Source organism: Myripristis murdjan, chromosome 17 (genome assembly GCF_902150065.1).
Source record: "Myripristis murdjan chromosome 17, fMyrMur1.1, whole genome shotgun sequence".
Taxonomy (NCBI): Eukaryota; Metazoa; Chordata; class Actinopteri; order Holocentriformes; family Holocentridae; genus Myripristis; species Myripristis murdjan.
In genome coordinates, this window is record NC_043996.1 from 31,327,298 (window position 1) to 31,355,143 (window position 27,846).

Here is a 27,846-nt window from a genome sequence, read left to right on the forward strand (position 1 = left end):
CACTGCAGCTTCTAATGCTGTGAGCTGCAGATACACAGTGGATCTGTCTCAATCGAAGGGCTAGATGACTACTAGGTCGCAGCCTATGGTGCCTACGTAGGAGGCGTCCGATGTAGGTGCTGATATCAGGTTTACCGGATCTAAAAGTTTAGTGGATTGGGACGGTGTAGCCTGCGGAGGATTCCTACGTCATTATTATCGAGGCTTCCCGAAGCGCATTCGAGTGATGCAGCGTAAAATGCCAAAGTAGGTTTCAGAGGTGTGTCAGTGAACACCTGTGCATGAAACAAAATGATAAGCAGCTTCAACGCTCTCAAAATGGACAACATTGATGCTGTAGTTTTATGTATTTTATTTTATTTTGTCTTCGTGAAGATGCAGAAAATTAAGATAATTGTTGCACCTCACAAATTGCAACAGACTATCCCAATTAAAGTAATTGTACACATGGCTACATTGTAACGTACCTGACGCGCTGATGGTTGCTATGGAAACATCATGCAAAATGCTTATCTAACTCATCTAACTAAACTTGCATTTTCAGGCATTGTTCGAATACAGTTAACAGCTAAACCCAATCTATGGTGGTAATTATAGGCATGAAAACTTATCAAAACGTCATGATATAAACATTAAGACGGTCTGAAACATGCTTCATAATTCCAGCAATGGTGGCTGATCCAGAAATTCAACTGGACCCAAACGCACCCTGGGAAGTAGGCTGTAATGTCGGCCGCGAAGCATCGTGGAGGTGTATCCTGCAAATTAGTCAAAAATAGGCTGGATCTGTCGGCTGCATTTGCAGGACCCCGCGCGGTAAAACTGAACTGGGACAGCACTTGTCGCGCCGCCGTGACGTAAGCAGCCTACAAATACGACCTAGGTAGCGTACAACCTTTGAATTGAGACAGAGCCAATGTCATGATAATGGACACTCTGAGAGGAAATTGTGGCTCCAAAGAGCAAGATTAATCATAACAGCCGTCCAGATGTTGGAATTAAAACAGTTTTGATCAGTTCTCGTAACTTAATATGTAAAAATGTCTTTCTAGGCTATGCCTTTTTGAGTGTGTGCAGTGTGCAATTTGTTTTCAAGTTCAGCTCATACAGATTGTTCATCCTGTGTTTTCAGTCACAAGGCATTTTTTCATCAGCAATATTAACTTCTATTTTAGTTGCCTAAACTTTGAATTTGATGTGATGTGAAAAAAAAAGATTCTTATATAAATAAACATTGCAAATGATACTTACACATGTCAGAGTTTTGCTTGTCTCAGAGGGCATATTGATGTTCGTGCTGTTAAAACAGAGCTACATTTATTAATAGGAAGTTAATTATTTGACAGACTGGAGGTTTGTCAGAATTGATAATAAGGTCACAATAATGAACAATGAAGCTGCTTTAGTCAGGTTAATTTAAGTTTCACAATTTCCAGCCATGAACCAATGTGTACCTAAAACTAGGAAAACTATTTATTAATATATTGTGTATTAACGCTGTTCATTTGAGTGAGAGGAACACAGAGACTTAATGCTGCCTGTGGTACTCCTATAAGATTTCCAAATTAATTCAATGATGTAAGCTAGGTAATATATTTAATTAATAATGAATTTTTAATATTTAGTTGGCTCAGTATTATAAGTATTTGGACAGTAACACAATATTCATAATTTTCCCTTGTCCACCAACAGTGGATTTGAAATGGAGTAATCAAGACATGATTTAAGTGCAGCCTTTCAGCTTTAATTTAAGGGGCTGAACAAAAATATGTCCTTAACTGTACAGGAACTACAGCCACTTTCATGCATTGTCACCCCGTTTTCAGAGGCTCAAAAGTCATACAGTAATGTTAATAGTACACTTGACTAAAAAGCAGTTTCTTGGCCAGGTGTGGCCTTTTCCCTCGTTATTCCATGACAACTTAATTCATTCATTCATCTTCTAAACCGCTTATCCTCACAAAGGTCGCGGGGGGTTGCTGGAGCCTATCCCAGCGCTCATTGGGCGGAAGGCAGTGAAACACCCTGGACAGGTCGCCAGTCCATCGCAGGGCAGACAGACAAACACTGACATTCACACACACACTCACACCTAGGGGCAATTTAGCTTCTCCAATTCACGTGACCTGCATGTCTTTGGACGGTGGGAGGAAACCGGAGTGCCCGGAGGATACATCCCTAGTTGTGACTATCTGGTTTTTCAGAGAATCATCATGATGCACATTAAATCCACCCAGTTTGATTATCAGGGGATATTACAGGATTAAGACTCACTGGATATAGAACCTAGACTTAATACTCTTCATATTTGATCACATTTTAAAAATGGAGGCGATGTTGTTGAGTCCCTGAAGCACAGTCCATTTTCTGACACACTGACGCCGTCCACAGTCATGTTTTGAGATACTTCTCATTATACATTAAGTGACATCTTGCACTCATACAGAAAGTTAAAACAGAGTGAGTGAAATTTGTGTAAAACAGAGTCATGGTCTCAGCACAAACATTAAGAGAGTTCAGCCTTACATGCATCTGTACTCTAAATTTGGTTTTCTTTGGCATTTAGAAAACTCCCTGCAGGAGGTTCATGTGTATGACAGCTGACATAAAGTGTATTGACAGACACTGATTTAATATCACAGCAGATGAAGCTTTAACCCTGTTGTGCTTCATTAAGTGACAGAATGGAGTTTGATTATTGATGTTGTTGTTTGATGAAATGATGTGATTGAATTCACAAATCAGAAATAAAATATATAATGAATAAAAATAAATAAAAAGGTACACAATCACTGACTGAAGTGTTTTTCTAATGTCTTCTGATATTTCAGTACACAACTTGTTCCTGGCAGTGATGGCCGCCATAAAACCATAAAATGTTATGTTTCTTTGCTAAATTCATATTAAATGTCTTATCAGGGATCAGTGATTCTTGGCAACAGTCGTGCGGCATCCCAAGGTCCGACCACATCCACCAGAGCTGGAAGACCTCCACTTCTTCACTTATTCCAGCGCCTTGAAGGAAAACTAACAGGCCTATTCCAACTTCATTCATTCTTTAGGCAGCATCACAGTCATCATGTGGCTAAAAGAGATACTTCATCACTTGGCCCTGTGCTGTAATACCTTTAGGGATAAAAACAAACTTCCTTTGTCTTTTTGACTGATATGGACTGATGGACTTGTCTTATGAGGAGGCTGGCATCTCACCTACTGAGTCTCTTTTCTTATGAATGCTCTGACTTTCTGTCAGTGTGCAGGGCTGATCCCCATACTCCCCTCATCCTCCTTCACACACACACACACACACACACACACACACACACACACACACACACACACACACACACACACACACACACACACACACACCTCCACTTCCACTATAAGATTCTTAGGCCCATAGACTGTAGAAAACAAAACACCACCTGCCTTGAACCCTTAGAGCAGACAAGAGAGCAGGCCCAGGTGAAGTGGTGTGGCTGACTGGCTGATGAGGCAAGGCTGGCTGGTGGAGCTGAAGGCTTCCTGGCAGAGAGATCAGAACAATGGGCCAAATGGCCCAAAACTAATTGGTTCTCAAGAATCATTTTATTTCATCCCCTGTCATGCCTTTCCTGTGCATGCACAAACGCATGTGTCCGTTCACTTGTCCTCACTTGTTTGAGAATCACTTTCTTGCACAATAAAAAATAGATGACGGTGATCCATCCTGGTTAGAATCTCATTTGGGCATTATTGACTCTCGACTGTGTGTGATCTAGGCTAATCAAAGGCACATTTATTAAGGTAACAATAATTACTTGTTTGTGGCAGCACTTTTTCTGACCAATCTGACAAAAACAGGTGTATGGATATCTTTGGCTTTGTACACAGAGTTTTTGTCACAGCCTGCTCGGCCCCTTACCTGCTACCGCAGTATCTTTCCATCTCCACCACCTCTGTCTCATTCACTGGCCAGCCAGACCCCATCATCAGCCTGATTGCTTCCTGGTTTCTTCTCAGCTTGTTTCTGACCGTCTCTCCTCGTCTCTGACCCCAACTTAGCGTCTGCCTGCTCCTTCCTGGTTCACCTGCTCGGCTGATGGCTTACCTGTTACCAGACCTGCTGCCCCGACGACCACCAACATTGCCTGCTCCGAAACGGTACAGTAGCCCCCTCATGTACTTTTGCCTATAAAGTGAGCCCTTCCATCCAGCCTCAGTTACCTGCTCATGGGCTCCTTTCACCAGACCTGGCTCCCAGGTTCTTCCCCTAAGAAGTCCTCCTGCTGTCAGAACTAAGGACCGTTCATACTCACCTGAACCCTGTTGTTTCTTACCTGGCATCTGCTCCTACTTACCTGTAGTCTGTGTCCCCTGTGATAAGTCTAATAAAAGTCATTACAAACTTTTCCACTGGTGTTGTGTTGTCAAATATCAGCTCAAATCAAATCCAGTCAATGAAATCAAATCAAATCAAACTGAAACAAATCTAATCAAAACTCTGATTGTGGCAGATATCACAGACAGAAACAGACCAATGAAATTTATCCAGAATGGAGCGCCAGACTCCAGATATTTAAAGAAAGCAAAAAACAAAATAAAAAAAAAAAAAAATACACTTCCATTGCTCTGAAATGGATGGACTGCTGCAGGAGGTGCACAGTAAAGTGACTGTCAAACAAATGAGGACGAGTGAATGGACACATGCCTGCGTGCATTATTGAGAACTAATTATGTTCTTGAGAACCAATTAGTTTTGGTGAATGAGGCCCATTGTTCTGATCTCTCTGCCAGGAAGCCTTCAGCTCCATCAGCCAGCCTTGCCTCATCAGCCAGTCAGCCACACCACTTCACCTGGGCCTGCCATCCCTTCACCCTACTGCACTGTCGATAACATAAACTTCATGGGTATGCTCTCAGTCCTGTCAGGACAAGCTGCCTGTTGAGAAGAATCTTATAGTGGAGGTGTGTGTGTGTGTGTGTGGGTGTGTGTGGGTGTGTGTGGAGGATGAGGGGAGTGTGGGAATCAGCCCTGAACACTGATGGGAAATCAGAGCATTCACAAGAAATGAGACTCAGCTGGCGAGATGCCAGCCTCCTCGTCTTCATGAATAAATTCCATCCGTCCACATCAGTCAGTCAGTCGTTTTCCTCCTGTGAGTGAACACTGTCTCTCTGAGGAAACACCACCTTGTCACTCTCATCATTATTTCTCCATGTTTTCAGGTATGTTGTCCGTATTGACTAAGTTAGAGAATAGTTTTGCTGAGGATGATGAAGTGTGTATGTGAGCCATGCACTTGTTTGTTAGTGGACCTAGTGTGTCCGCCATTTGGTGAACTCATGTATACAAATGTAGATGTATCTTACATGGTTGTTTTATATTAATTATTAAGTCCATTTTATAAGTTTTGAGATATGTTGCTGAACTACAGCTGCACATTATTTACCAGTAATTAATGAGAAATGAGAATTATGTTTCAGAGTATTACTTTAGGTTCTACAGTTGTAACTGAAAGGGTTTTTATCCTACTACAACTAACCTGTTGGGTAAATCTGTTTGTAAACTGCTGATATTTCTGATGATTTCTGATGATGAGGTACACCTTATTACTCTTGTGATCATCCCTTCCTGTTTTCATGGTGTGTGTTTGTGTGTGTGTGTGTACCGGGTATTACTAATGTTACACAGTCATGTTGTGGGGACTCGCCTCCCTTATAGAGACAAAAAGTCCCCTTCACGAAAATCATTAATTTTAGGGGTGAAGACTTGAAGGTGAGCTAACTGTAGGGTTAGGTTGAGGTTAGGGTTAGGTGGGTAGTGGTTTGGGTTAAGGGTAAGGTAAGTTTCCAGGAAATGAATGTAAGTCAGTATAACATCCTCTGAAGTGGTGGAAACATGACATTCTGCCTTTAAGTGTATGTCATGTCTTGATGACATCAAAGCTTGGATGGCCCTGAACTTTTTAAATTTTACGGAAAAGAAAACAGAGGTGATGGTGTTTGGCCCCAGCAGCTCCTGTGAACCCCTCCCCCCTGTTGATTTAGGTCCTTTGGCAATTTATGCAAAGCCAACAGTTTCTAACCTGGGTTTTAAGATGGACAGTGATTTTTAATTGGATCGCCAAATTCGTGAAGTTGTTAAGTCAAATTTCTTCCACCTCAGGCAGCTTGCAAAGGTGAAGCCCTTTCTTGTACATCAGCCCTTTGAAACAGTAATCCATGCCTTTATCACGTCTGTGATAAAGGCATGGACACTGTAACACACCTTATTAGGGATGCACCGATCCGACTTTTTCAGTTCCAATGCCGATACTGATGCTGGGGCCTTATGTATCGTTTGATACCCGATACCAATACGATATCATTGTTGATTTTAGAAACTAGAAACCTCAACAGTGGCGGCAGCTCCCTTTGATCTGTTCAGCTGCTGGAATTCCTCGTGCTCCTTTTCGCGGTGTTTTTGGAAGTGCTTGATTAAATTTGTGGTATTATATCTGGCAGTGCTAACACCACCCCTGGCAACATTTATTTTACATACATTAAAAACTGCTGTCGAGCTAGTTGGCGTGCTAAGGGGAAGGATCGGTCTGACGGATCGGCTGCTTTTACAGATACCCGATCCAGGTAAAATGTTGATATCGGTACCAATATCTGATGCTGATATCGGATCGGTGCATCCCTACACTTTATTTTGGAGTCAACCAGTCCTCCCTCGCACGTCTCCAGTTAGTTCAGAACGCTGCTGCTTGTCTTTTAACTGGAGCACGAAAGAGGGAGCACATAACTCCTATCCTGGCCTCTCTCCGCTGGCTGCCTGTGCACTTTAGAGTTCATTTTAAGATTCTTTTATTTGTTTTTAAATCTTTAAATGGCCTCACCCCACCCTACCTCTCTGAGCTACTTAATCCTTACGCTCCTGCCCAGTGCCTCAGGTCAGTTGATCAGCTGCTCCTGGAGGTACCGAGGTCAAAGCGAATGCTCAGAGGGGATCCCCTCTCTAACCCTCTTCACTGTCCGTTTTTAAAACAGGTCTTAAAAAACGTCTTAATCCATCTTAAAAGCCATTTGAGAGTTACTAGTCCTTTTTTCAGACAAAAAAGGTAACTGTCGTGAAGAAGTAGACCCATTTTTACTCACTGGCTTTCAACTAAGCATGAGACGTTGCTCTGTTTTATTTGTTTTATTGTTCTTATTGTTTTTACTGTTTTAATTGCTCTTACTGTTTTGTTGTTTTATAAACATTTATGTACAGCACTTTGTTTCAGCTGTGGTTGTTTTTAAAGTGCTCTATAAAGTTGAGTTGAATTGAATGCCTAATCTCAGAAACTGTCGGGTCTATCAGCCTAAACTTTAATGCCTGTGCCAAGAAGAACCTCATATGGTTGCGGTGACTCAAAACCTTTGTTAACCATTAGTTCTTGCTACCTCCACTCTCTCTCTTAATTCACTGTCTAGCTTGCTCGACCACCTTTGCACTGTCTCTCTGTCTCTCCATGTATATTAGAGATATTAGACATATTCCACCTCCAAGAAAATATGTTTCCACTTTTGAGGTCAAGTATCTCGGGGTCTTGTTCACCGCTGAGGGTAAAATGGAGAGGGACATTGACAGGCAGATCAGGTGGCTGACACACCCTTAGAGAGAGGACAAGGAGCTTGGGGTAGACCCGCTGCTCCTCTCCATTGACAGAAGTTAGTTGAGTTGGGACCACGCCCCCGACTGACAAAAGACTGAACTACACTCTGTTTTTCTGTCTCAGCAGCCAGTGGCTCTAGTCTTGAGGATTTGCTGTTACTGTATTGAAAGTTAGATCTCCTTTGCATAACCTATTCAGCTGTTTGGAACTACACCCTGTTCCACTTCACGAGAGCAGGTGTCAGCTCGCATAAATTAAGCTCAAAAGGTTTTATACATTTTATAGTTTAACTCAACACTTTTAAAAAAAATGCTACACTATCTGCACTTCTGTGTCAACAAAAGTTTTGTACCATGTACAGTGGTGGAAAAAAGTTTTCGGACACCCCATGCATTTGTGAAATATTGCATTAACAAATCACTCTTAGGTCTTCAAGTGCAATTTCTTTTGGTACAATCATAGCCAAAATACTAAACAAATCCTAAAAAAGCCATTAAAAACTTGTTGCCAAGCTTGGTGTCTATATAAAGCCAGCACATATGAAAGTTCTTCAGTCACAAAAATGGCTATAACAAAGAACCTAACGCAGGAAACATGCCTGAAGATAAAGATTAAACTGTCAAGAATTTAGTTTTGTTAGTTTTTCTTGTAAACAGTTAACAAAAAAACATAATTTGTATTTGTTTGTATCTGTCTAATGCAGTCACACCTTTTGAAACACAAAAAAGATTTTTCCACAAATATTTCATGATGATATTTGAGATTGTGAGATTGTGTAAAATTTTAAGGGTGTCCGAAAACTTTTTTCCACCACTGTATATTGTATTGTTACCTCTACTTACAGTTTTCTTTTGCCCATATTTTTCAGCTTCTAGTTCACTAGTTCCTGACTGCAGAAGGAAACTGTACCACTAGATGGAGCAATTTGATCAAATGTTGTGTTTAAACCTACTTATTTAATCAGCAAGGGTATACTAATTCCAACATTATTAACATATCAAGTAAGCAAGTAAATAACCAGCAGGACTGCAGGAGAATCACTGGACTGAACGAACATGCTCTTGTCTATTTTCTGCAGTCGAGGCTGAGCAATGGAACCTGAAGCGGTCAAGACGATAGAGCTGGCAGCGCTCGGTCGGCCCTTTGGCCTCGGGATGCTGTACGACTGTTGCCAAGACTCCCTGATCCCTGGTAAGGCTTTAAAGTCACCAAATCTAATGTTACTGGGCAAATCCAAAACATTCACTTTTCAAAGAAATTATCTGAAACGTTTTCATATCAATAAATGACCATTTACTCACTCTTTACTATATCTGACTCCATGCGTCACAGCTCTCATTTGCATATTTCCTAACTTATTTCACATAAACAGAGGAAGACCTGGATTATTATTACTGGATATATTTGGTGACTACATTTTTTATCTTTACAAGGGTTTCAAATAATTTGTATGGAAAAATATCTTCTAAATTCTAAGAAATGTTCCAATTTTGAGAATTCTTAGACTTTCTCCACAAGCAGCAGCACAGTACTGGGAGGATTTCTGAATACAGCTCCTGGTGTCTGTCTGACCGAGGATGAAGCTGTGTGAGACTGCAGGAAGGAAAATGTACCGCTAGAGGGAGATATCATCATAATTTTTCAGTTCAAGTACACATCAACTCCTTGTCTAGAATTTTGAAGAGGAACCCACTGCTGTTCAAAATACAATTTGACTGTATGTCACTTTTTGTTGTATTTACTGCTAAGAAACACAACCTGACTGTGCAGTAATAAAAGTAAACTTGACTCCACTTCTGTTACAGGCATGACATTGTGGGACCCTGATGCCCTGGAGAAGGATGCACGAGAAAGACCCCAACCCAACAGTGAATTTGAGATAGTCGCATCTGAATCGATTGAGCATAAATCTTCAGCATTAAATGTTGACGCCTCCCTGAAGGCAAGTTTCTTGGCTGGACTGGTAGAGGTTGGGGGGTCTGCCAAATACCTAAATGACAGTAAGATTTCCAAAAATCAGGCCAGAGTGACACTCAAATACAAAACTACAACCAAGTACCAGGAGCTGTCAATGAATCATCTTGGAAGAGGCAATGTGAAACATCAATACATTTTTGACCAAGGAATAGCAACACATGTAGTCACAGGTATCCTTTATGGGGCACAAGCCTTCTTTGTATTTGACCGTGAGGTGTCTGAAAAGGAGGATCATAAAGACATTGAAGGCAACCTGAAGGTGATGATTCAGCAGATTCCGGGCCTTGTACTACAAGGTCAACATTCCCTGCAAAAGACAGAAACGGATACTGTAAATGTTCAAAAATTTTCCTGTAAATTCTATGGGGACTTCAACGTTCAGAGGAATCCTGTGTCCTTTCAGGATGCAATTGAAGTCTACCAAAGTCTTCCAAAATTATTGGGAGCAAATGGAGAAAATGCTGTGCCAGTGAAGGTCTGGCTGATGCCCCTGAAAAGTTTAGACTCTGCTGCAGCTCAACTTGTCCGTCAGATAAGTGTTAGATTAGTGACGGCGGCACAGAGCGTCCTGGAGGATTTCAATGAGCTAGAAATGAGGTGCAATGATGCAATGAAACAAAGCACTATCAAACAGTTCCCACAGATTGGAAAAAAGCTAAAAACCTTTAAAGAATTGCTCTCTGAGTACAAGCTGGAAATCCAGACAACCCTGGCAAAGAAACTTCCATCAATCCGGGGAGGTGTGGAAAAAGAGTCTGTGCTTGCAGAGGTGTTCAAAAAGAGACATTCTTCTCCATTCAACAGCAAAAACCTGAGTGAGTGGATGAGTTGTAAAGAGAGAGAAATAAACATCTTAAAATCACTCACCAACATGATGAAAAACACTGAGATTGTCACATCTCGATATGCACTTGATCAAGAAATCCTCAGTGCTGAGCATGCTGTGTGCTTTGCTTTCACCTCAGTGGAGGATGATGAACCATACCTCTCAGATTTATCAGAGTACTTACAGGAAACACCAGAGAGTCCTCAAGAAATCACATATCAGATTCATGATATAAAAAAGGAAAATTGGTGTTTTTTGAATGAAGTATGGAATGCAATGAGGCAAAAAGCAAAGCTCTTCAATGAGTTTGCACAGATAAACATGGACAATAATATTAGGTTCCTTATAGCAAGCGTAGCAAGTGAGAAAAAGAAAGGTGCGAGCATCCACCTTTATAAAGAAGGCTCTTTGGTTAGTGAGAACTTTGAACCTCCTTCAAAGCCTGAAAAACCAGCAGTAAGTGACACAACCCACAACAGTGTGACAGTGAAGATTTCCCCACCAGGATTCGGAACAGAAAACATCACCCACTACTCTGTTGAGTACTGTGTCAGTGGAGAAGATGACTGGCAGCAAATGACAGTATTGAAAGCTGGAGAAGTCACAGTGTCCAGTCTGACTCCTAACACAGAGTACTTGTTCAGATGCAGAGCAGTGTGCTCAGTTGGAAAAGGGCCAGCTAGTGATGTCAGTGGTCCCATTACAACCTTACCCACTAGTCCTCCTGGAAAACCTCAAGTTGAGCCAATTTTAAGAGAGATATCGGTTAGCTGGGAGAAACCTGCTGAGATTGGGAAAGGTGTCAACATTTTGAGCTACATTGTAGAGTATGCAAAAACAGCTCCTGGCATGAAACATGAAGAACCTGAATGGAACCAAATGGTTTCACAAGATGAAAAGACCATCATATCTGGGCTTCAGCCAGAGACAGAGTACGCTGTCAGGGTCAGATGTGATTGTGGTGTAGCTGGTAGAAGCAAGGAAAGCATCACAGTTAATGTACGGACAAAACAAGAGTGCGTCTTGCCGAATTGCTCAAACATACAAGCAACCTCATAAATTCTGCATCACCCTCAGTGTACAAGCTGCCTCTGAAGAAAGAAGATATGGACATAGATGGATGCAGGTGGTACAGTTTTGGCAAAAACAGCTCAAAACGAAATCGCACTATACTCCTTTTTGGACCAACTGGATCAGGAAAGTCAACTCTCATCAATAGTATGATCAACTACATCGTTGGTGTTGAGAGGAATGACAATTTCAGATTCAAATTAACTGAGGAGGGTCAGTTGAAATCAGAAGATGGAACACCAGAAATCAGCATATACAAAATTTACCACCAACAGGGGTTTAAAATCCCATATTCTTTAACCATTATTCACAGTCAAGCCTTTCATCACAGATTCTTTTCAAGGCCATTCTTCAAACGTAGAGTCAGACAAATAATCTCCAGGCTCTTCATGTCTGATAAATTAGCCCGTGGGATTGATGCACTGTGCTTGGTGATCCAGGCCTCTTTCCAGGGCCAAAATTACCATGTCACCATGTGTTTGATTCAGTGCTCAAACTTTTTGACAAAAATGTGGCAGAGAACATCAGGATTCTGGTGACATCTGCAGATGATGAGCTGCCACCAGTTCTCAAGATAATCAAATCTTCTAAGTTCCCATGTCCTAAAACACACAGCGGCCTGCCGGTTCACTTCAAATTCAACAATTCTACATTCTTTGCAGCCAACAAACCACCAGCTGAAAATAGTGCAGGTTATGATGACGATGATGACGATGACTATGATGATGATGATGATGATGATGATGATGAGGATGATTATGATGATTATGATGACGATAATTATGAGTATGATGATGACGATGACGATGATGATGACACTGATGATGATGATGATGATGATGATGATGATGATGATGATGATGACGATGATGATGACGATGACGATGACGATGATGATGGCGATGATGATGACAAACAGAATTGGTGTAAAAATACTGAAAACATGAGGAAGTTCTTTGCTGATTTGAACACCATAACCACCAAACGATTGTCTGCAAGGGGATCCTCCAAGTAAAGAGAGCTCAATTTGAAAGTTCAGACAGTGATTAAACACGCACAGATCTAACAATATGCAAATAGTCCCTGCCCATCACCTGCCACAGCGGCTTGTAACCAGAGCCCTGTTCACACAACCAGGACATCCTGTCCTGCAACAGTTTCATAATGTTACCAGGGAAAAACTTTTTTTTTTCAGTGAATCTCCTAGTTCCATTAATATCGTTCATATGAAGCAGCTGTTTCCAATCTGAGAGCAGATACAGCCAGTAGAGTCGAGGTCACACATTTTAGCAAACAGAAACAGAAGAAAACACATTTTCGAGAGGAGGGGGACTTTGAAGGTCTGGGAAAGTCGATTCAAACAGAAAAATATACCTCAGCTATGTTGAGTGAATCTGTTTTTTAAGAGAATCATCATGATGTACATTAAATCCACCCAGTTTGATTATCAGGAGATATTACAGGACTCAGACTCACTGGATATAGAACCTAGACTTAATACTCTTCATATTTTATCACATCTTAAACATGGAGGCGATGTTGTTGAGTCTCTGAAGCGCAGTCCATTTTCTGACACACTGACGCCATCCACAGTCATGTTTTGAGATACTTCTCATTATACATTAAGTGACATTTTTCATCTCTATAGACAATCAGTTCTCCAAACAGTATGAGGTTACCTGTGGAGTACCACAAGGATCAGTTTTAGGACCGTTCCTTTTTGATTTATACATTATCCTTGGGCAGTGTCATCAAGAGACACGGCATTTCTTTCCATAGTTATGCTGATGATACTCAGCTCTATGTAGTACTTTTTAACTGCATTTTAGATATTAAGGGCTGGATGTCACAATTTTTTTTTACAGCTTAACCAGGACAAAACAGAATTACTGATTATCGGTTCAAAGGCTCAGAGAGAAGGAAACTGGCCTCTAAACTAAATACATTTGGACCAAACCCGAGTCATGAGGCAGGAAATCTAGGAGTGATATTTGACTCTGATTTCAATTTTAAACCACATATACACTGTGTCACAAAAACAGCATTTTATCATTTAAAAAATATTTCCAAAGTGAGACCATTTCTCTCTGTGAGCAACATGGAGAGACTAATGCACGCTTTTATAACTAGCAGGCTAGACTACTGTAATGCTCTCCTTTCTGGTCTAAGCCAGAGAACATAATTAATCAGCTGCAACTGATTGAAAACTCTGCAGCGAGAGTTCTGACTCAGACCAGAAGGAGAGCACACATTACGCCTGTTTTAAAATCCTTACACTGGCTGCCTGTTAGTTTTTGTATTGATTTTAAAGTTCTCTTTTTAGTTTATAAGGCGCTGCATGGACTTGCACCAGACTATATCTCAGAGATGTTTTTATTCCATGAACCAGGAAGGCTCCTCCGATCCTCCGGCTCTTCTCTTTTGGCTGTTCCACAGAGTAGAACTAAAACATTTGGCGATGCTGCTTTCAGCCATGATGCACCAAAACTCTGGAACAGCCTGCTGGAAGATCTGAGAGGAGCTGAAAACATCAACACTTTCAAACGTAGACTAAAAACCCATCTCTTTGGTCTGGCTTTCATGTAGTGTCTCATAATTTTATATTTTTATAATTTTTGTTTTATTGTTATTTTACTGATTGTTTCGATATATTATATTCTACGTTTTATTTTATTGTTTTTTATAGTTTTTAGATTTTATTCAGTATCTTATTCTTGAGTTTTTTATTATTGCTGTATTTTATTATTGTTTTAAATCTTTTTATCACTCTTTTGTCTGATTTTTTTTATTCTTGATTTTTATTTTTTAATTAACCATATTTGATGAGTGTGCATTGGTTTCCAAGTCCTTTACTTCTCATTTTATGTTTATTTGTCAGTCGAGATGTAAAGCACTTTGAATGTCATGTATTTGTTTGAAATGTGCTATATAAATAAATTTTGATTGATTAATTGATCTTGCAGTCATACAGGAACTTACATAAAGTGTATTGACCGACACTGATTTAATGGAGTTTGATTATTGATGTTGTTGTTTGATGAAATGATGTGACTGATTTCAAATCAGAAATAAAACATATGATGAATAAAAATGTACAGAATCACTGGTTGAAGTGTTTTTCTAATGTCTTCTGAAATTTCAATACACAACTTGTTCCTCGCAGCAATGGTTGCCATAAAACCATAAAACAATGAAATGTGAACCTTAGAAAATAGATTGTGGCAAAATACTTTAGAGTTAAAAAACAAGTGAAAGCAACACACTCCAGCTCCTAAACTCAGACTGATTTATTCATGACCAACATTTCAGACCAAACTCCTGTTGGTCTCCTGTAGGGATAACAAGAACCATTCACTTTTACATTAGATGAGAACAAAGAGACTTTCACAGAAACATCGCAAAATGTTTTTACAAATCCAAAATACTGCAAAAATTAAATCTTAAAGCAGAGCGCATTAGCAAGAATTGCTAATTGAAGTGCATTAATCGATGTTTCATTAATGAGGAAGTGCCGTTTTGCAAGCAAATGTAGGCTGGCCGATGTCATTTCTGCAAATTTGTTTTACAAGACTGAGATCTGGTTTATACGGAGCCCATAAAGGGACATGGGGAAAATTTTGTTTAGATATGTTTCTCGTACGCACGAGAAAACATCTCATGCGCACGAGAAAGCATTGGATGCGCGTGCGTGCCTATATGGCACGTATTTCCGCTCCACGGCGTCAGCCACCACATAAACCTCTGGTTTGCGTCTACTGCAACAGCAATGGCTGCCTTTTTCGCCCGCTCCCTCCTTGATCTCCCTAAAATGACTGTGACAGCCGTTACCCGAATCATTCAGGCTAATTCCGCCACAGCCAGCAAGAGAAAGGACAAAGGATTTGCACTCTACATGTCAAATTACTTCCATAACTATGAAGGTAAGGTTAAAGTTAAGTGTTTTACATTAGCCTCAGACTAGACTAGCGTACATGTTAGCGAGTGGCTAACAACGTTAACCTTCAGCGTCATCAGCTGCACTAATGATGTTACTGTTGTATTTTGTCCGGTGTCTTTTTAATATAACGTATTTAACCCATATCTATATGTTGATCACAGTTTCAAACAAGGCTCCAACAGGGCTAACAGTTAGATGTAATGTGTTGCAAATGCAGTATTTTCTTTTGTCTTAACATGTGTGTATTGTAACAGATTGTACTGAGGGATTCACGCCCTGTAGAGATTGACAGCTGCCAGTGTTCGTGTGTTACACCGCCCTGTGTAACCACATAGCAGCTCTCTTGTACCAGACTGCCCACTACTCATCCACCAGTCCCACCAGTGCACAGCTGCACTGGTGCAGGAGCAACAGAGGGGGTGCTGATTTTCCATTGGTTAGCACCCACTCGGACCCAGCGATCCGGATGGGATGGTGTGGAGCTGGCAGCGGCTTTAGGCTTCGCTCCGAGCCGTGTCCAGGTGTCATCGGGAGCGGTGACCGGGCGTCAGCAGCCGAGTGGCGAGTGATGTCAGCGGGTTCATCGGGGGATGCAGCTGTGGCAGCGTGGAGGGGGGCCATGGTCTCAGGCAACTGGGAGTCAGTTTGTCCAGGTCCGAAGATGATGGTGTCAATGAGATTCTCCGCTGCCTGGATCTGGTACAGTGTGGATATTCTCTTCTCCAGCTCGGATATCTTGTTGGACAAATGGACACAGCTGAGACAACCAGACTGGGACGGAGAGGCGAGCTCACACCAAGGTTGCTCGATGCATGTTTAAAGTTTTTAAGGTGCTTTGGATGAGTGCCGAAATACCCATGGGGGGCTACTCCAAGAGGGGAGAGCAACCCAGTCTGTTTGGTGGGGGATAGAAACAAAAAAGAGGGTAAAATGCTAAAAGTCGGCGTAGGTCTCTGCCATGTTCGGCTGATGGTGGTGTGCCATGGAGGGCCACACAAATTCAGTGAAAATACAGCGATCGGATGGTTTGATCATTAAAAACAACAGCCCGACCAAAAGAGACAGATTAAAAAGAAATACGTGAACTTAATCAACCATAATCAACCTCCAAATTCTGAGAAAAATGTCAGAATTGTGAGAATAAATCCAGAATTCTGTCATTTCTTCAAATGTGGAGATTAAAGTCAGAACTCTGAGATTAATCTCACAACTCAGTTCTAACTCTGGAACTGATGTAACGTTGCATGTCATCTGTAAACTCAGATCGCTTTGTGTTGCGAAACAAGTTTTAGTTTTAGTTTAGTTTGATAAGTGGGATTTTATCCATTGAGCTACCAGGACGCCCCAGAACTGTACTTTGTTGACAGAGATTTAAAATCAGTAATTTCAAATATATTGTGAGGTTTCATTTGAGATAAAATAGTATCGATGCTACAAAATCATAATTGTTGTCAAAAAATGATACTAACAGAGGACATGTGAAGCCTGTGAGGTCTTCTACTCACTAGATTCAGGTGAGAGCGATGTCTGCCATCTGAGAGCGTCACTGGCTGGTTGATGGAAAACATTCCAGTAAATGTTCGATTTGCCATCAATTTCCACAAAACTGTCAATATCTGAAATCTACACAGTTGATGTCTCTCCTAAAAAAATAATCAGAAGTTAAAGTAATTATGAAATAGTATAACAAAATTGTTGAAAAAAATAGATAGAAAAAATAGATAGAATAGCAGTATATTTACCTTTTAGATGTTGATATTGTGATATGTCAGTGTTCTCATTTTGTTATTATTATCATATTATACTGAGTGGGACTCTTGTCTCATGCACAGAACAGGGTGGGACTGGATTTGTGTTTGAACTGGATGTCAGAGACTTTATCAACTTCATAGGAAGAAAGTAAGCTCTGCACACTGAGGGGAAGTCAGATTGTTTCCAAGAAATCAGCCTCTGCTGGTGAGACTGCAGCCTCCTCCTCTTCCTCCTCCTCCTGAAAACACTCTGTGTCAGAGGAGGAAGAGTAGGGGCTCCTCCCTGCAGATGCTGAAGACAGACACCACACTTTAACTCAGCAAGACACGACTCCTGTAAGTAACTCTCTGCATCACATCTTATGTTGTTAATGTGTTATAGAATGGAATGAGGTTTACTGAAGAAAAAAAAACACAAGAGAGAGAGACATGGAGCCAGGATGACTTATGTTGAATAATCAGCTTTACTGCGTCAGCTGCCTCAGGAGAAATGATCGCAGTCTTGGACAGGCAGCACCACGGTCAGTTCTGCCGGCTCTTCCACTAAGAACTCTATAGGTTTCTGAAGGACACTGAACATAGATTAGGATTTCTCATGGAGACAGTCCGGAGACTGTGAGCCTTTGTAATAGCCAAAATTGCTATCCTAGCCTTGGAAGATAGGGCAAGGTGACACATCTGCTACAACCAGAAAGCCAGATAATGGGGTGAGGTGCTGTGGAGTATGCAGAAGGGAGACATAAGGACTGACCTGCCATAACATTACTCCACACTTAGGATAATTTGGGGATGGCCTGGCCTAACCGCTGACCAGTATCTACATCAACAGTATAATTTCCCTCCATACCATGTACATGTGTGACAGCGCTACCTACTGCCTTAGAGGTGTGTGTGTCGGCGTGGGGGGGCAGTGAATGTAGGGAGATGTTCCACCTCCGTGAGTGTGTTTGTGAGATGAAGGAAATGTGGAACCATTTAGGAACCAAATGATTTGTTCTCCTGTGGTTCTGCAGCCACGCAGCAGCACAGAGCCTCAATGCGAGTGGAAGTCTCCAAAAAAAAAGTTAATCAGTAAACCAGAGGATAAAGTGTTCATGTTGAAGTACTAACATACCACCAGGAGTTCACTAGTTCAAGACTGCAGAAGGAAAATGTACCAATAGATGGAGCAATTTGCTCAAATGCTGTGGTAAAACCTACTGATTTGTCAACACATAAGCATGAGTATACTAACCTAACACCATAATATCCAGTTTAAATATTAGTAATGTATTAGGTATCTTCCAGGGGCCCTGCAGTGCCTGTTAGTTTATCTCACTGACATTGAGTATCTTGTTTTTATCAGTAATTCCAACATTATTTTACTGCAGCTCACTGGAGCAGCAGAGCTCCAGTGAGCTGCAACCAGTAAGCATGTAAATAACCAGCTGGACTGCAGGAGAATCACTGGCCTGAACGAACATGCTCTTGTCTATTTTCTCCAGTCGAGGCTGAGTCATGGAACCTGAGGGCCTCAAGACGATAGAGCTGGCAGCGCTCGGTCGGCCTTTCAGCCTCGGGATGCTGTACGACTGTCGCCAAGACTCACTGATCCCTGGTAAGGCTTTAAAGTCACCAAATCTAATGTTACTGGGCAAATCCAAAACATTAATTTTTCAAAGTAATTATCCTAAACGTTTTCATATCAATAAATGACCATTTAGTCCTCTGTATCTGACTGCTATGACAAAATATCCTAATCTATATTCATGAAATAAGTTATCTGATATTAAAAAAAAAAAAAAAAACTCCATGCTTGTTTGGATAAGTCCTAACTTATTTGACATAAACAGAGAAAGAACTGTTTAATTATTACTGGATATTGTTGGTCAATAGATTTTTATTGTTACAAGGCTTTCAAATAATTTGTATGGAAAAACATCTTCTAAATTCTCAGCCGTCTAAGACTGCAGGACAGAAAATGTATCACTAGAGGGAGATATCATAATTTTTCAGTTAAAGTACACATCAACTCCTTGTCTGGAATTTTGAACAGGAACCCACTGCTGTATAAAATACAATTTAACTGTGTTTTTGTTGTTGTTGTTTTTTTGTTATACTTACTGCTAATAAATCCAGCCTGGCTGTGCAACAATAAAAGTAAACTTGACTCCCCACCTCCCACCCTGTGTTGCAGGCTTGACATTGTGGGACCCTGATGCTCTGGAGAAGCATGCACGAGAAAGACCCCAACCCAACAGTGAATTTGAGATAGTTGCATCTGAATCGATTGAGGACAAATCTTCAGCATTAAATGTTGATGCCTCCCTGAAGGCAAGTTTCCTGGGTGGGCTGGTACAGGTTGAGGGCTCTGCCAAATACCTAAATGACAGTAAGATTTCCAAAAATCAGGCCAGAGTGACACTCAAATACAAAACTACAACCAAATTCCAGGAGCTGTCAATGAATCATCTTGGAAGAGACAATGTGAAACATCAATATGTTTTTGATACAGGAATAGCAACACATGTAGTCACAGGTATCCTTTATGGGGCACAAGCCTTCTTTGTATTTGACCGTGAGGTGTCTGAAAAGGAGGATCATCAAGAGATTGAGGGCAACCTGAAGGTGATGATTCAGCAGATTCCCTGCCTTGCAATTGAAGGTGAAGGTTCCTTACAAATGAAAGACACGGACATTTCAAATGTTCAAAACTTCTCCTGCAAATTCCACGGTGACTTTAACCTTCAGAAGAATCCTGTGTCCATTCAGGATGCCATAAAAGTCTACCAGAGTCTACCAACATTACTGGGAGCAAATGGAGAAAAAGCCGTGCCAGTGAAGGTCTGGCTGATGCCCCTGAAAAGTTTAGATTCTGCTGCAGCTCAACTTGTCCGTCAGATAAGTATTACATTAGTAATGGAGGCACAGAGCGTCCTGGAGGACTTGAGTGAGCTGGAAATGAGGTGCAATGATGCAATGAAAAACAGCACAACCCAACAATTCCCACAGATTGGCAAAAAGCTGAAAGCTTTTCGAGAACTATGCTCTGAGTACAAGCTGGAATTCCAGAGGACCCTGGCAAGGAAACTTCCATCAATCCGGGGAGGAAGGGAAGAGGAGGGTGTGCTTGCAGAGGTGTTGATAAAGAGACATTCTTCTCCATTCAATAGCAAAAACCTGAGTGAGTGGATGAGTTGTAAAGAGAGAGAAATCAGCATTTTACAGTCAATTACCAATATGATGAAAAACACCAAGACTGTCACATCTCGCCATGCACTACACAAAAAAATCCTCAGTGCTGAGCATGCTGTGTGTTTTGCTTTCACCTCACTGGAGGATGATGAACCATACCTCTCAGATTTATCAAAGTACTTAAAGGAAACACCAGAGAGTCCTCAAGACATCACATATCAGACTTACGATGTAGAGAAGGATCAATGGTTCTTTTCAAATGAAGTACTGGGTGCAGTGAGGCAAAAAGCAAAGCTCTTCAATGCGTTTGTAGAGACTAACATGGACAACAATATTAGGTTCCTTATAGCAGGCATAGCAAATGAGAAAAAGAAAGGTGCAAACATCCACCTTTACAAAGAAGGCTCTTTGGTCATTGAGAATTTTGAACCTCCTTCAAAGCCTGAAAAACCAGCAGTAAGTGACACAACCCACAACAGTGTGACAATGAAGATTTCCCCACCAAGATTCGGAACAGAAAACATCACCCACTACTCTGTTGAGTACTGTGTCAGTGGAGAAGATGACTGGCAGCAAATGACAGTATTGACAGCTGGAGAAGTCCCAGTGTCCAGTCTGGCTCCTAACACAGAGTACTTGTTCAGATGCAGAGCAGTGTGCTCAGTTGGCAAAGGGCCAGCGAGTGATGTCAGTGGTCCCATTACAACCTTACAACCCACTAGTCCTCCTGGGAAACTGCAAGCTGAACCAAATTTAAATGAGCTGTCAGTTAGCTGGGAGAAACCTGCTGAGATTGGCAAAGGTGTCAACATTTTGAGCTACATTGTAGAGTATGCAAAAACAGCTCCTGGGGTTAAACATGAAGAACTTGAATGGAACCAAATGGTTTCACAAGTTGAAAAGGCCATCATATCTGGGCTTAAGCCAGAGACAGAGTACGCTGTCAGGGTCAGATGTGATTGTGGTGTAGCTGGTAGAAGCAAGGAAAGCAACACAGTTAATGTGTGGACAAAAAAACAAGTCCACCTCTCAGAATTCCTCAAACATAAAAGCAAACTCATAAATTCTGCATCACCTTCAGTCTACAAGCTACCTCTGAAGAAAGAAGCTATGGACATAGATGGATGCAGGAGCTACAGTTTTGGCAAAGAAAGCTTGAGACGAAATCGCACAATAATGGTTCTTGGAGCAACTGGATCAGGAAAATCAACTCTGATCAATGGAATGATCAATTACATTGTTGGTGTAAAGTGGAATGACAAATTCAGATTCAAGTTAACTGATGAGGGTCAGTTTAGATCACAAGTTGAAAGTCAGACCTCTGAAGTCACTGTGTACAAAATCAACCATCAAGAGGATTTAAAATCCCATATTCATTGACCATAGTTGACACTCCCGGTTTTAGGAACACAAGAGGGATAGAAAGAGACAGGACGATCACAGAGCAGATCCAGAGTCTTTTCTCCTCTGCTGAGGGAGTCAGTGAGATTGATGCTGTGTGTATTGTGACCCAGGCTTCTCTTCCACGGCTAACACCAACACAAAAATATGTGTTTGATTCAGTGCTGTCCATTTTTGGTAAAGATGTGGCAGAAAACATCCAGATGCTGGTAACATTCGCAGATGGTCAGAGGCCACCGGTTCTTGAAGCAATTAATGTCTCTGGAGTCCCATGGCCTAAAACAGATGCAGGACTTCCTGTTCACTTCAAATTCAACAATTCAGCACTGTTTGCAGACAACACATCCATCAATGACAAATCAGGTAACGCAGATTCAGATGAAGACATGGATGATGATAACTTTGATGAAATGTTTTGGAACATGGGTGCCAAAAGCATGAAAAACTTTTTCACTGCTTTAGACCGAATAACAACCAAAAGCTTGCAGATGACCAAAGAGGTTCTTAAAGAGCGCAAGCAGCTTGAAACAGCCATTGAAGAATTGCAGCAGCCACTTAAATGTGGATTTGTTACACTCCAACAACTAAAGATGATTAATCAGAAACATGAAGAACATAAAGAGATGTCAGTGTGCTCCATCGCTCGGCTCAAAGAGATCGCCTTGAGGCCCAACCCACTGAGCACTCCAGAATACATCGACTTGCTCATTGAGGGAGAAAAGTCAGAGGCCAAAGAGGGTTACCTGGCCCGAATTCAGTCTCTGGAGGCAATGAGAGAAAGAGCAACAATCATATCTTAAGTATCCAAACAAGAAAAACTTAAAAAAACAGAGCAGGAAATGTACGAGGAAAAACAGAGATGCAAAAAAAGCAAACTTACTTCCATAATTTAACAGAGTTTTTCAGATGATAGAGGAGAAAACTCACCTGTGGATATTTTTAGTGAAGCCTTGTCATTAGATCAGGAGAAGATCTTCTTATCTACCATAATAAAACCACTGCAGCTTCTAATGCTGTGAGCTGCAGACACACAGTGGATCTGTCTCAATCGAAGGGCTAGATGACTACTAGGTTGCAGCCTATGGTGCCTACGTAGGAGGCGTCCAACGTAGGTGCCGATATCAGGTTTACCGGACCTAAAAGTTTAGTGAATTGGGACGGTGTAGCCTGCGGAGGATTCCTACGTCATTATTATCGAGGCTTCCCGAAGCGAATTCGAGTGATGCAGCGTAAAATGCCGAAGTAGGTTTCGGAGGTGTGTCAGTGAACACCTGTGCATGAAAAAAAATGATAAGCAGCTTCAACACTCTCAAAATGGACAACATTGATGCTGTAGTTTTATGTATTTTATTTTATTTTGTCTTCGTGAAGATGCAGAAAATTAAGATAATTGTTGCACCTCACAAATTGCAACAGACTATCCCAATTAAAGTAATTGTACACATGGCTACATTGTAATGTACCTGACGCGCTGATGGTTGCTATGGAAACATCATGCAAAATGCCTATCTAACTCATCTAACTAAACTTGCATTTTCAGGCGTTGTTCGAATACAGTTAACAGCTAAACCGAATCTATCGTGGTAATTATAGGCATGAAAACTTATCAAAACGTCATGATATAAACTTTAAGACGGTCTGAAACAGGCTTCATAATTCCAGCAATGGTGGCTCATCCAGAAATTCAACTGGACCCAAACGTACCCTGGGAAGTAGGCTGTGATGTCGGCCGCGAAGCATCGTGGAGGTGTTTCCTGCAAATTAGTCAAAAATAGGCTGGATCGGTCGGCTGCATTTGCAGGACCCCGCGCGGTGAAATTGAATTGGGACAGCACTTGTCGCGCCACCGTGACGTAAGCAGCCTACAAATACGACCTAGGTAGCGTACAACCTTTGAATTGAGACAGAGCCAATGTCATGATAATGGACACTCTGAGAGGAAATTGTGGCTCCAAAGAGCAAGATTAATCATAACAGCCGTCCAGATGTTGGAATTAAAACAGTTTTGATCAGTTCTCGTAACTTAATATGTAAAAATGTCTTTCTAGGCTATGCCTTTTTGAGTGTGTGCAGTGTGCAATTTGTTTTCAAGTTCAGCTCATACAGATTGTTCATCCTGTGTTTTCAGTCACAAGGCATTTTTTCATCAGCAATATTAACTTTTATTTTAGTTGCCTAAACTTTGAATTTGATGTGATGTGAAAAAAAAAGATTCTCATGTAAATAAATATTGCAAATGATACTTACACATGTCAGAGTTTTGCTTGTCTCAGAGGGCATATTGATGTTCTTGCTGTTAAAACAGAGCTACATTTATTAATAGGAAGTTAATTATTTGACAGACTGGAGGTTTGTCAGAATTGATAATAAGGTCACAATAATGAACAATGAAGCTCCTTTAGTCAGGTTAAAGTAGGTTTCACAATTTCCAGCCATGAACCGATGTGTTAATATATATAATATATATATAATATATAACTATTTATTAATATATTGTGTATTAACGCTGTTCATTTGAGTGAGAGGAACACAGAGACTTAATGCTGCCTGTGGTACTCCTATTTAATATTTAGTTAGCTCAGTATTGTAAGTATTTATACAGTGACACAATATTCAACATTTTCCCTTGTCCACCAACAGTGGATTTGAAATGGAGTAATCAAGACATGATTAAAGTGCAGCCTTTCAGCTTTAATTTAAGGGGGTGAACAAAAATATGTCCTTAACTGTACAGGAATTACAGTCACTTTCATGCATTGTCATGCCGTTTTCAGAGGCTCAAAAGTCATACAGTAATATTAATAGTACACTTGACTAAAAAGCAGTTTCTTGGCCAGGTGTAGCCTTTTCCCTCATTATTCCATGACAACTTAATTCATTCATTCATCTTCTAAACCACTTATCCTCACAAAGGTCGCGGGGGGTTGCTGGAGCCTATCCCAGCGCTCATTGGGCGGAAGGCAGTGAAACACCCTGGACAGGTCGCCAGTCCATCGCAGGGCAGACAGACAAACACTGACATTCACACACACAGTCATACCTAGGGGCAATTTAGCTTCTCCAATTCACGTGACCTGCATGTCTTTGGACGGTGGGAGGAAACCGGAGTGCCCGGAGGAAACATCCCTAGTTGTGACTATCTGGTTTTTCAGAGAATCATCATGATGCACATTAAATCCACCCAGTTTGATTATCAGGGGATATTACAGGATTAAGACTCACTGGATATAGAACCTAGACTTAATGCTCTTCATATTTGATCACATTTTAAAAATGGAGGCGATGTTGTTGAGTCCCTGAAGCACAGTCCATTTTCTGACACACTGATGCCGTCCACAGTCATGTTTTGAGATACTTCTCATTATACATTAAGTGACATCTTGCACTCATACAGAAAGTTAAAACAGATTGAGTGAAATTTGTGTAAAACAGAGTCATGGTCTCAGCACAAACATTAAGAGAGTTCAGCCTTACATGCATCTGTACTCTAAATTTGGTTTTCTTTGGCATTTAGAAAACTCCCTGCAGGAGGTTCATGTGTATGACAGCTGACATAAAGTGTATTGACAGACACTGATTTAATATCACAGCAGATGAAGCTTTAACCCTGTTGTGCTTCATTAAGTGACAGAATGGAGTTTGATTATTGATGTTGTTGTTTGATGAAATGATGTGATTGAATTCACAAATCAGAAATAAAATATATAATGAATAAAAATAAATAAAAAGGTACACAATCACTGACTGAAGTGTTTTTCTAATGTCTTCTGATATTTCAGTACACAACTTGTTCCTGGCAGTGATGGCCGCCATAAAACCATAAAATGTTATGTTTCTTTGCTAAATTCATATTAAATGTCTTATCAGGGATCAGTGATTCTTGGCAACAGTCGTGCGGCATCCCAAGGCCCGACCACATCCACCAGAGCTGGAAGACCTCCACTTCTTCACTTATTCCAGCGCCTTGAAGGAAAACTAACAGGCCTATTCCAGCTTCATTCATTCTTTAGGCAGCATCACAGTCATCATGTGGCTAAAAGAGATACTTCATCACTTGGCCCTGTGCTGTAATACCTTTAGGGATAAAAACAAACTTCCTTTGTCTTTTTGACTGATATGGACTGATGGACTTGTCTTATGAGGAGGCTGGCATCTCACCTACTGAGTCTCTTTTCTTATGAATGCTCTGACTTTCTGTCAGTGTGCAGGGCTGATCCCCATACTCCCCTCATCCTCCTTCACACACACACACACACACACACACACACACACACACCTCCACTTCCACTATAAGATTCTTCTCAACAGACAGCTTGTCCTGACAGGATTGAGAGCATACCCATAAAGTTGATTCCAAATGTGGAAAACTCCTGTGTTCCAGTTGATTTATTTATAATCACTATTGCATTTTCTAGGCTTTAGAGGCCCATAGACTGTAGAAAACAAAACACCACCTGCCTTGAACCCTTAGAGCAGACAAGAGAGCAGGCCCAGGTGAAGTGGTGTGGCTGACTGGCTGATGAGGCAAGGCTGGCTGGTGGAACTGAAGGCTTCCTGGCAGAGAGATCAGAACAATGGGCCAAATGGCCCAAAATTAACTGGTTCTCAAGAATCATTTTATTTCATCCCCTGTCATGCCTTTCCTGTGCATGCACGCACGCATGTGTCCGTTCACTTGTCCTCACTTGTTTGAGAATCACTTTCTTGCACAATAAAAAATAGATGACGGTGATCCATCCTGGTTAGAATCTCATTTGGGCATTCTTGACTCTTGACTGTGTGTGATCTAGGCTAATCAAAGGCACATTTATTAAGGTAACAATAATTACTTGTTTGTGGCAGCACTTTTTCTGACCAATCTGACAAAAGCAGGTGTATGGATATCTTTGGCTTTGTACACAGAGTTTTTGTCACAGCCTGCTCGGCCCCTTACCTGCTACCGCAGTATCTTTCCATCTCCACCACCTCTGTCTCATTCACTGGCCAGCCAGACCCCATCATCAGCCTGATTGCTTCCTGGTTTCTTCTCAGCTTGTTTCTGACCGTCTCTCCTCGTCTCTGACCCCAACTTAGCGTCTGCCTGCTCCTTCCTGGTTCACCTGCTCGGCTGATGGCTTACCTGTTACCAGACCTGCTGCCCCGACGACCACCAACATTGCCTGCTCTGAAACGGTACAGTAGCCCCCTCATGTACTTTTGCCTATAAAGTGAGCCCTTCCATCCAGCCTCAGTTACCTGCTCATGGGCTCCTTTCACCAGACCTGGCTCCCAGGTTCTTCCCCTAAGAAGTCCTCCTGCTGTCAGAACTAAGGACCGTTCATACTCACCTGAACCCTGTTGTTGCTTACCTGGCATCTGCTCCTACTTACCTGTAGTCTGTGTCCCCTGTGATAAGTCTAATAAAAGTCATTACAAACTTTTCCACTGGTGTTGTGTTGTCAAATATCAGCTCAAATCAAACCCAGTCAATGAAATTAAATCAAACTGAAACAAATCTAATCAAAACTCTGATTGTGGATATCACAGACAGAAACAGACCAATGAAATTCTAACCAGGATGGAGTACCGGACTCCAGATATTTAAAGAAAACAAAAAACAAAATTAAAAAAATAAATAAATAAAAAAAACCACTTCCGTTGCTCTCAAATGGATGGACTGCTGCAGGAGGTGTACAGTAAATGGCTTGTCATCTGTTTTTTATTGTGCAAGAAAGTGATTCTTAAACAAGTGAGTACGAGTGAATGGACACATGCCTGCGTGCATTCTTAAGAACTAATTCTGTTCATAAGAACCGATTAGTTTTAGAACCAGTTGCGGCCCATTGTTCTGATCTCTCTGCCAGGAAGCCTTCAGCTCCACCAGCCAGCCTTGCCTCATCAGCCAGTCAGCCACACCACTTCGCCTGGGCCTGCCATCCCTTCACCCTCCTGCACTGTCGATAACATAAACTTTATGGGTATGCTCTCAATCCTGTCAGGACAAGCTGCCTGTTGAGAAGAATCTTATAGTGGAGGTGTGTGTGTGGGTGAGTGTGGAGGATGAGGGGAGTATGTGACGGGAAATCAGAGCATTCACAAGAAATG

At 41.3% G+C, this 27,846-nt stretch overlaps 1 protein-coding gene across 1 annotated transcript; it reads left to right on the forward strand.

Annotated features, from left to right (window-relative positions):
- The first annotated feature begins 5,130 nt into the window (after positions 1-5,130).
- On the forward strand, positions 5,131-27,710 carry LOC115375357 (uncharacterized). The gene is made up of 7 exons (XM_030074772.1): positions 5,131-5,211; positions 8,704-8,816; positions 9,431-11,101; positions 21,035-21,649; positions 21,946-22,529; positions 26,836-26,934; positions 27,606-27,710. The coding sequence occupies exons 2-7, from the start codon at positions 8,717-8,719 to the stop codon at positions 27,708-27,710; spliced, it is 3,174 nt and encodes a 1,057-aa protein (XP_029930632.1). The 5' UTR covers positions 5,131-5,211; positions 8,704-8,716.
- Positions 27,711-27,846: the final 136 nt, after the last annotated feature.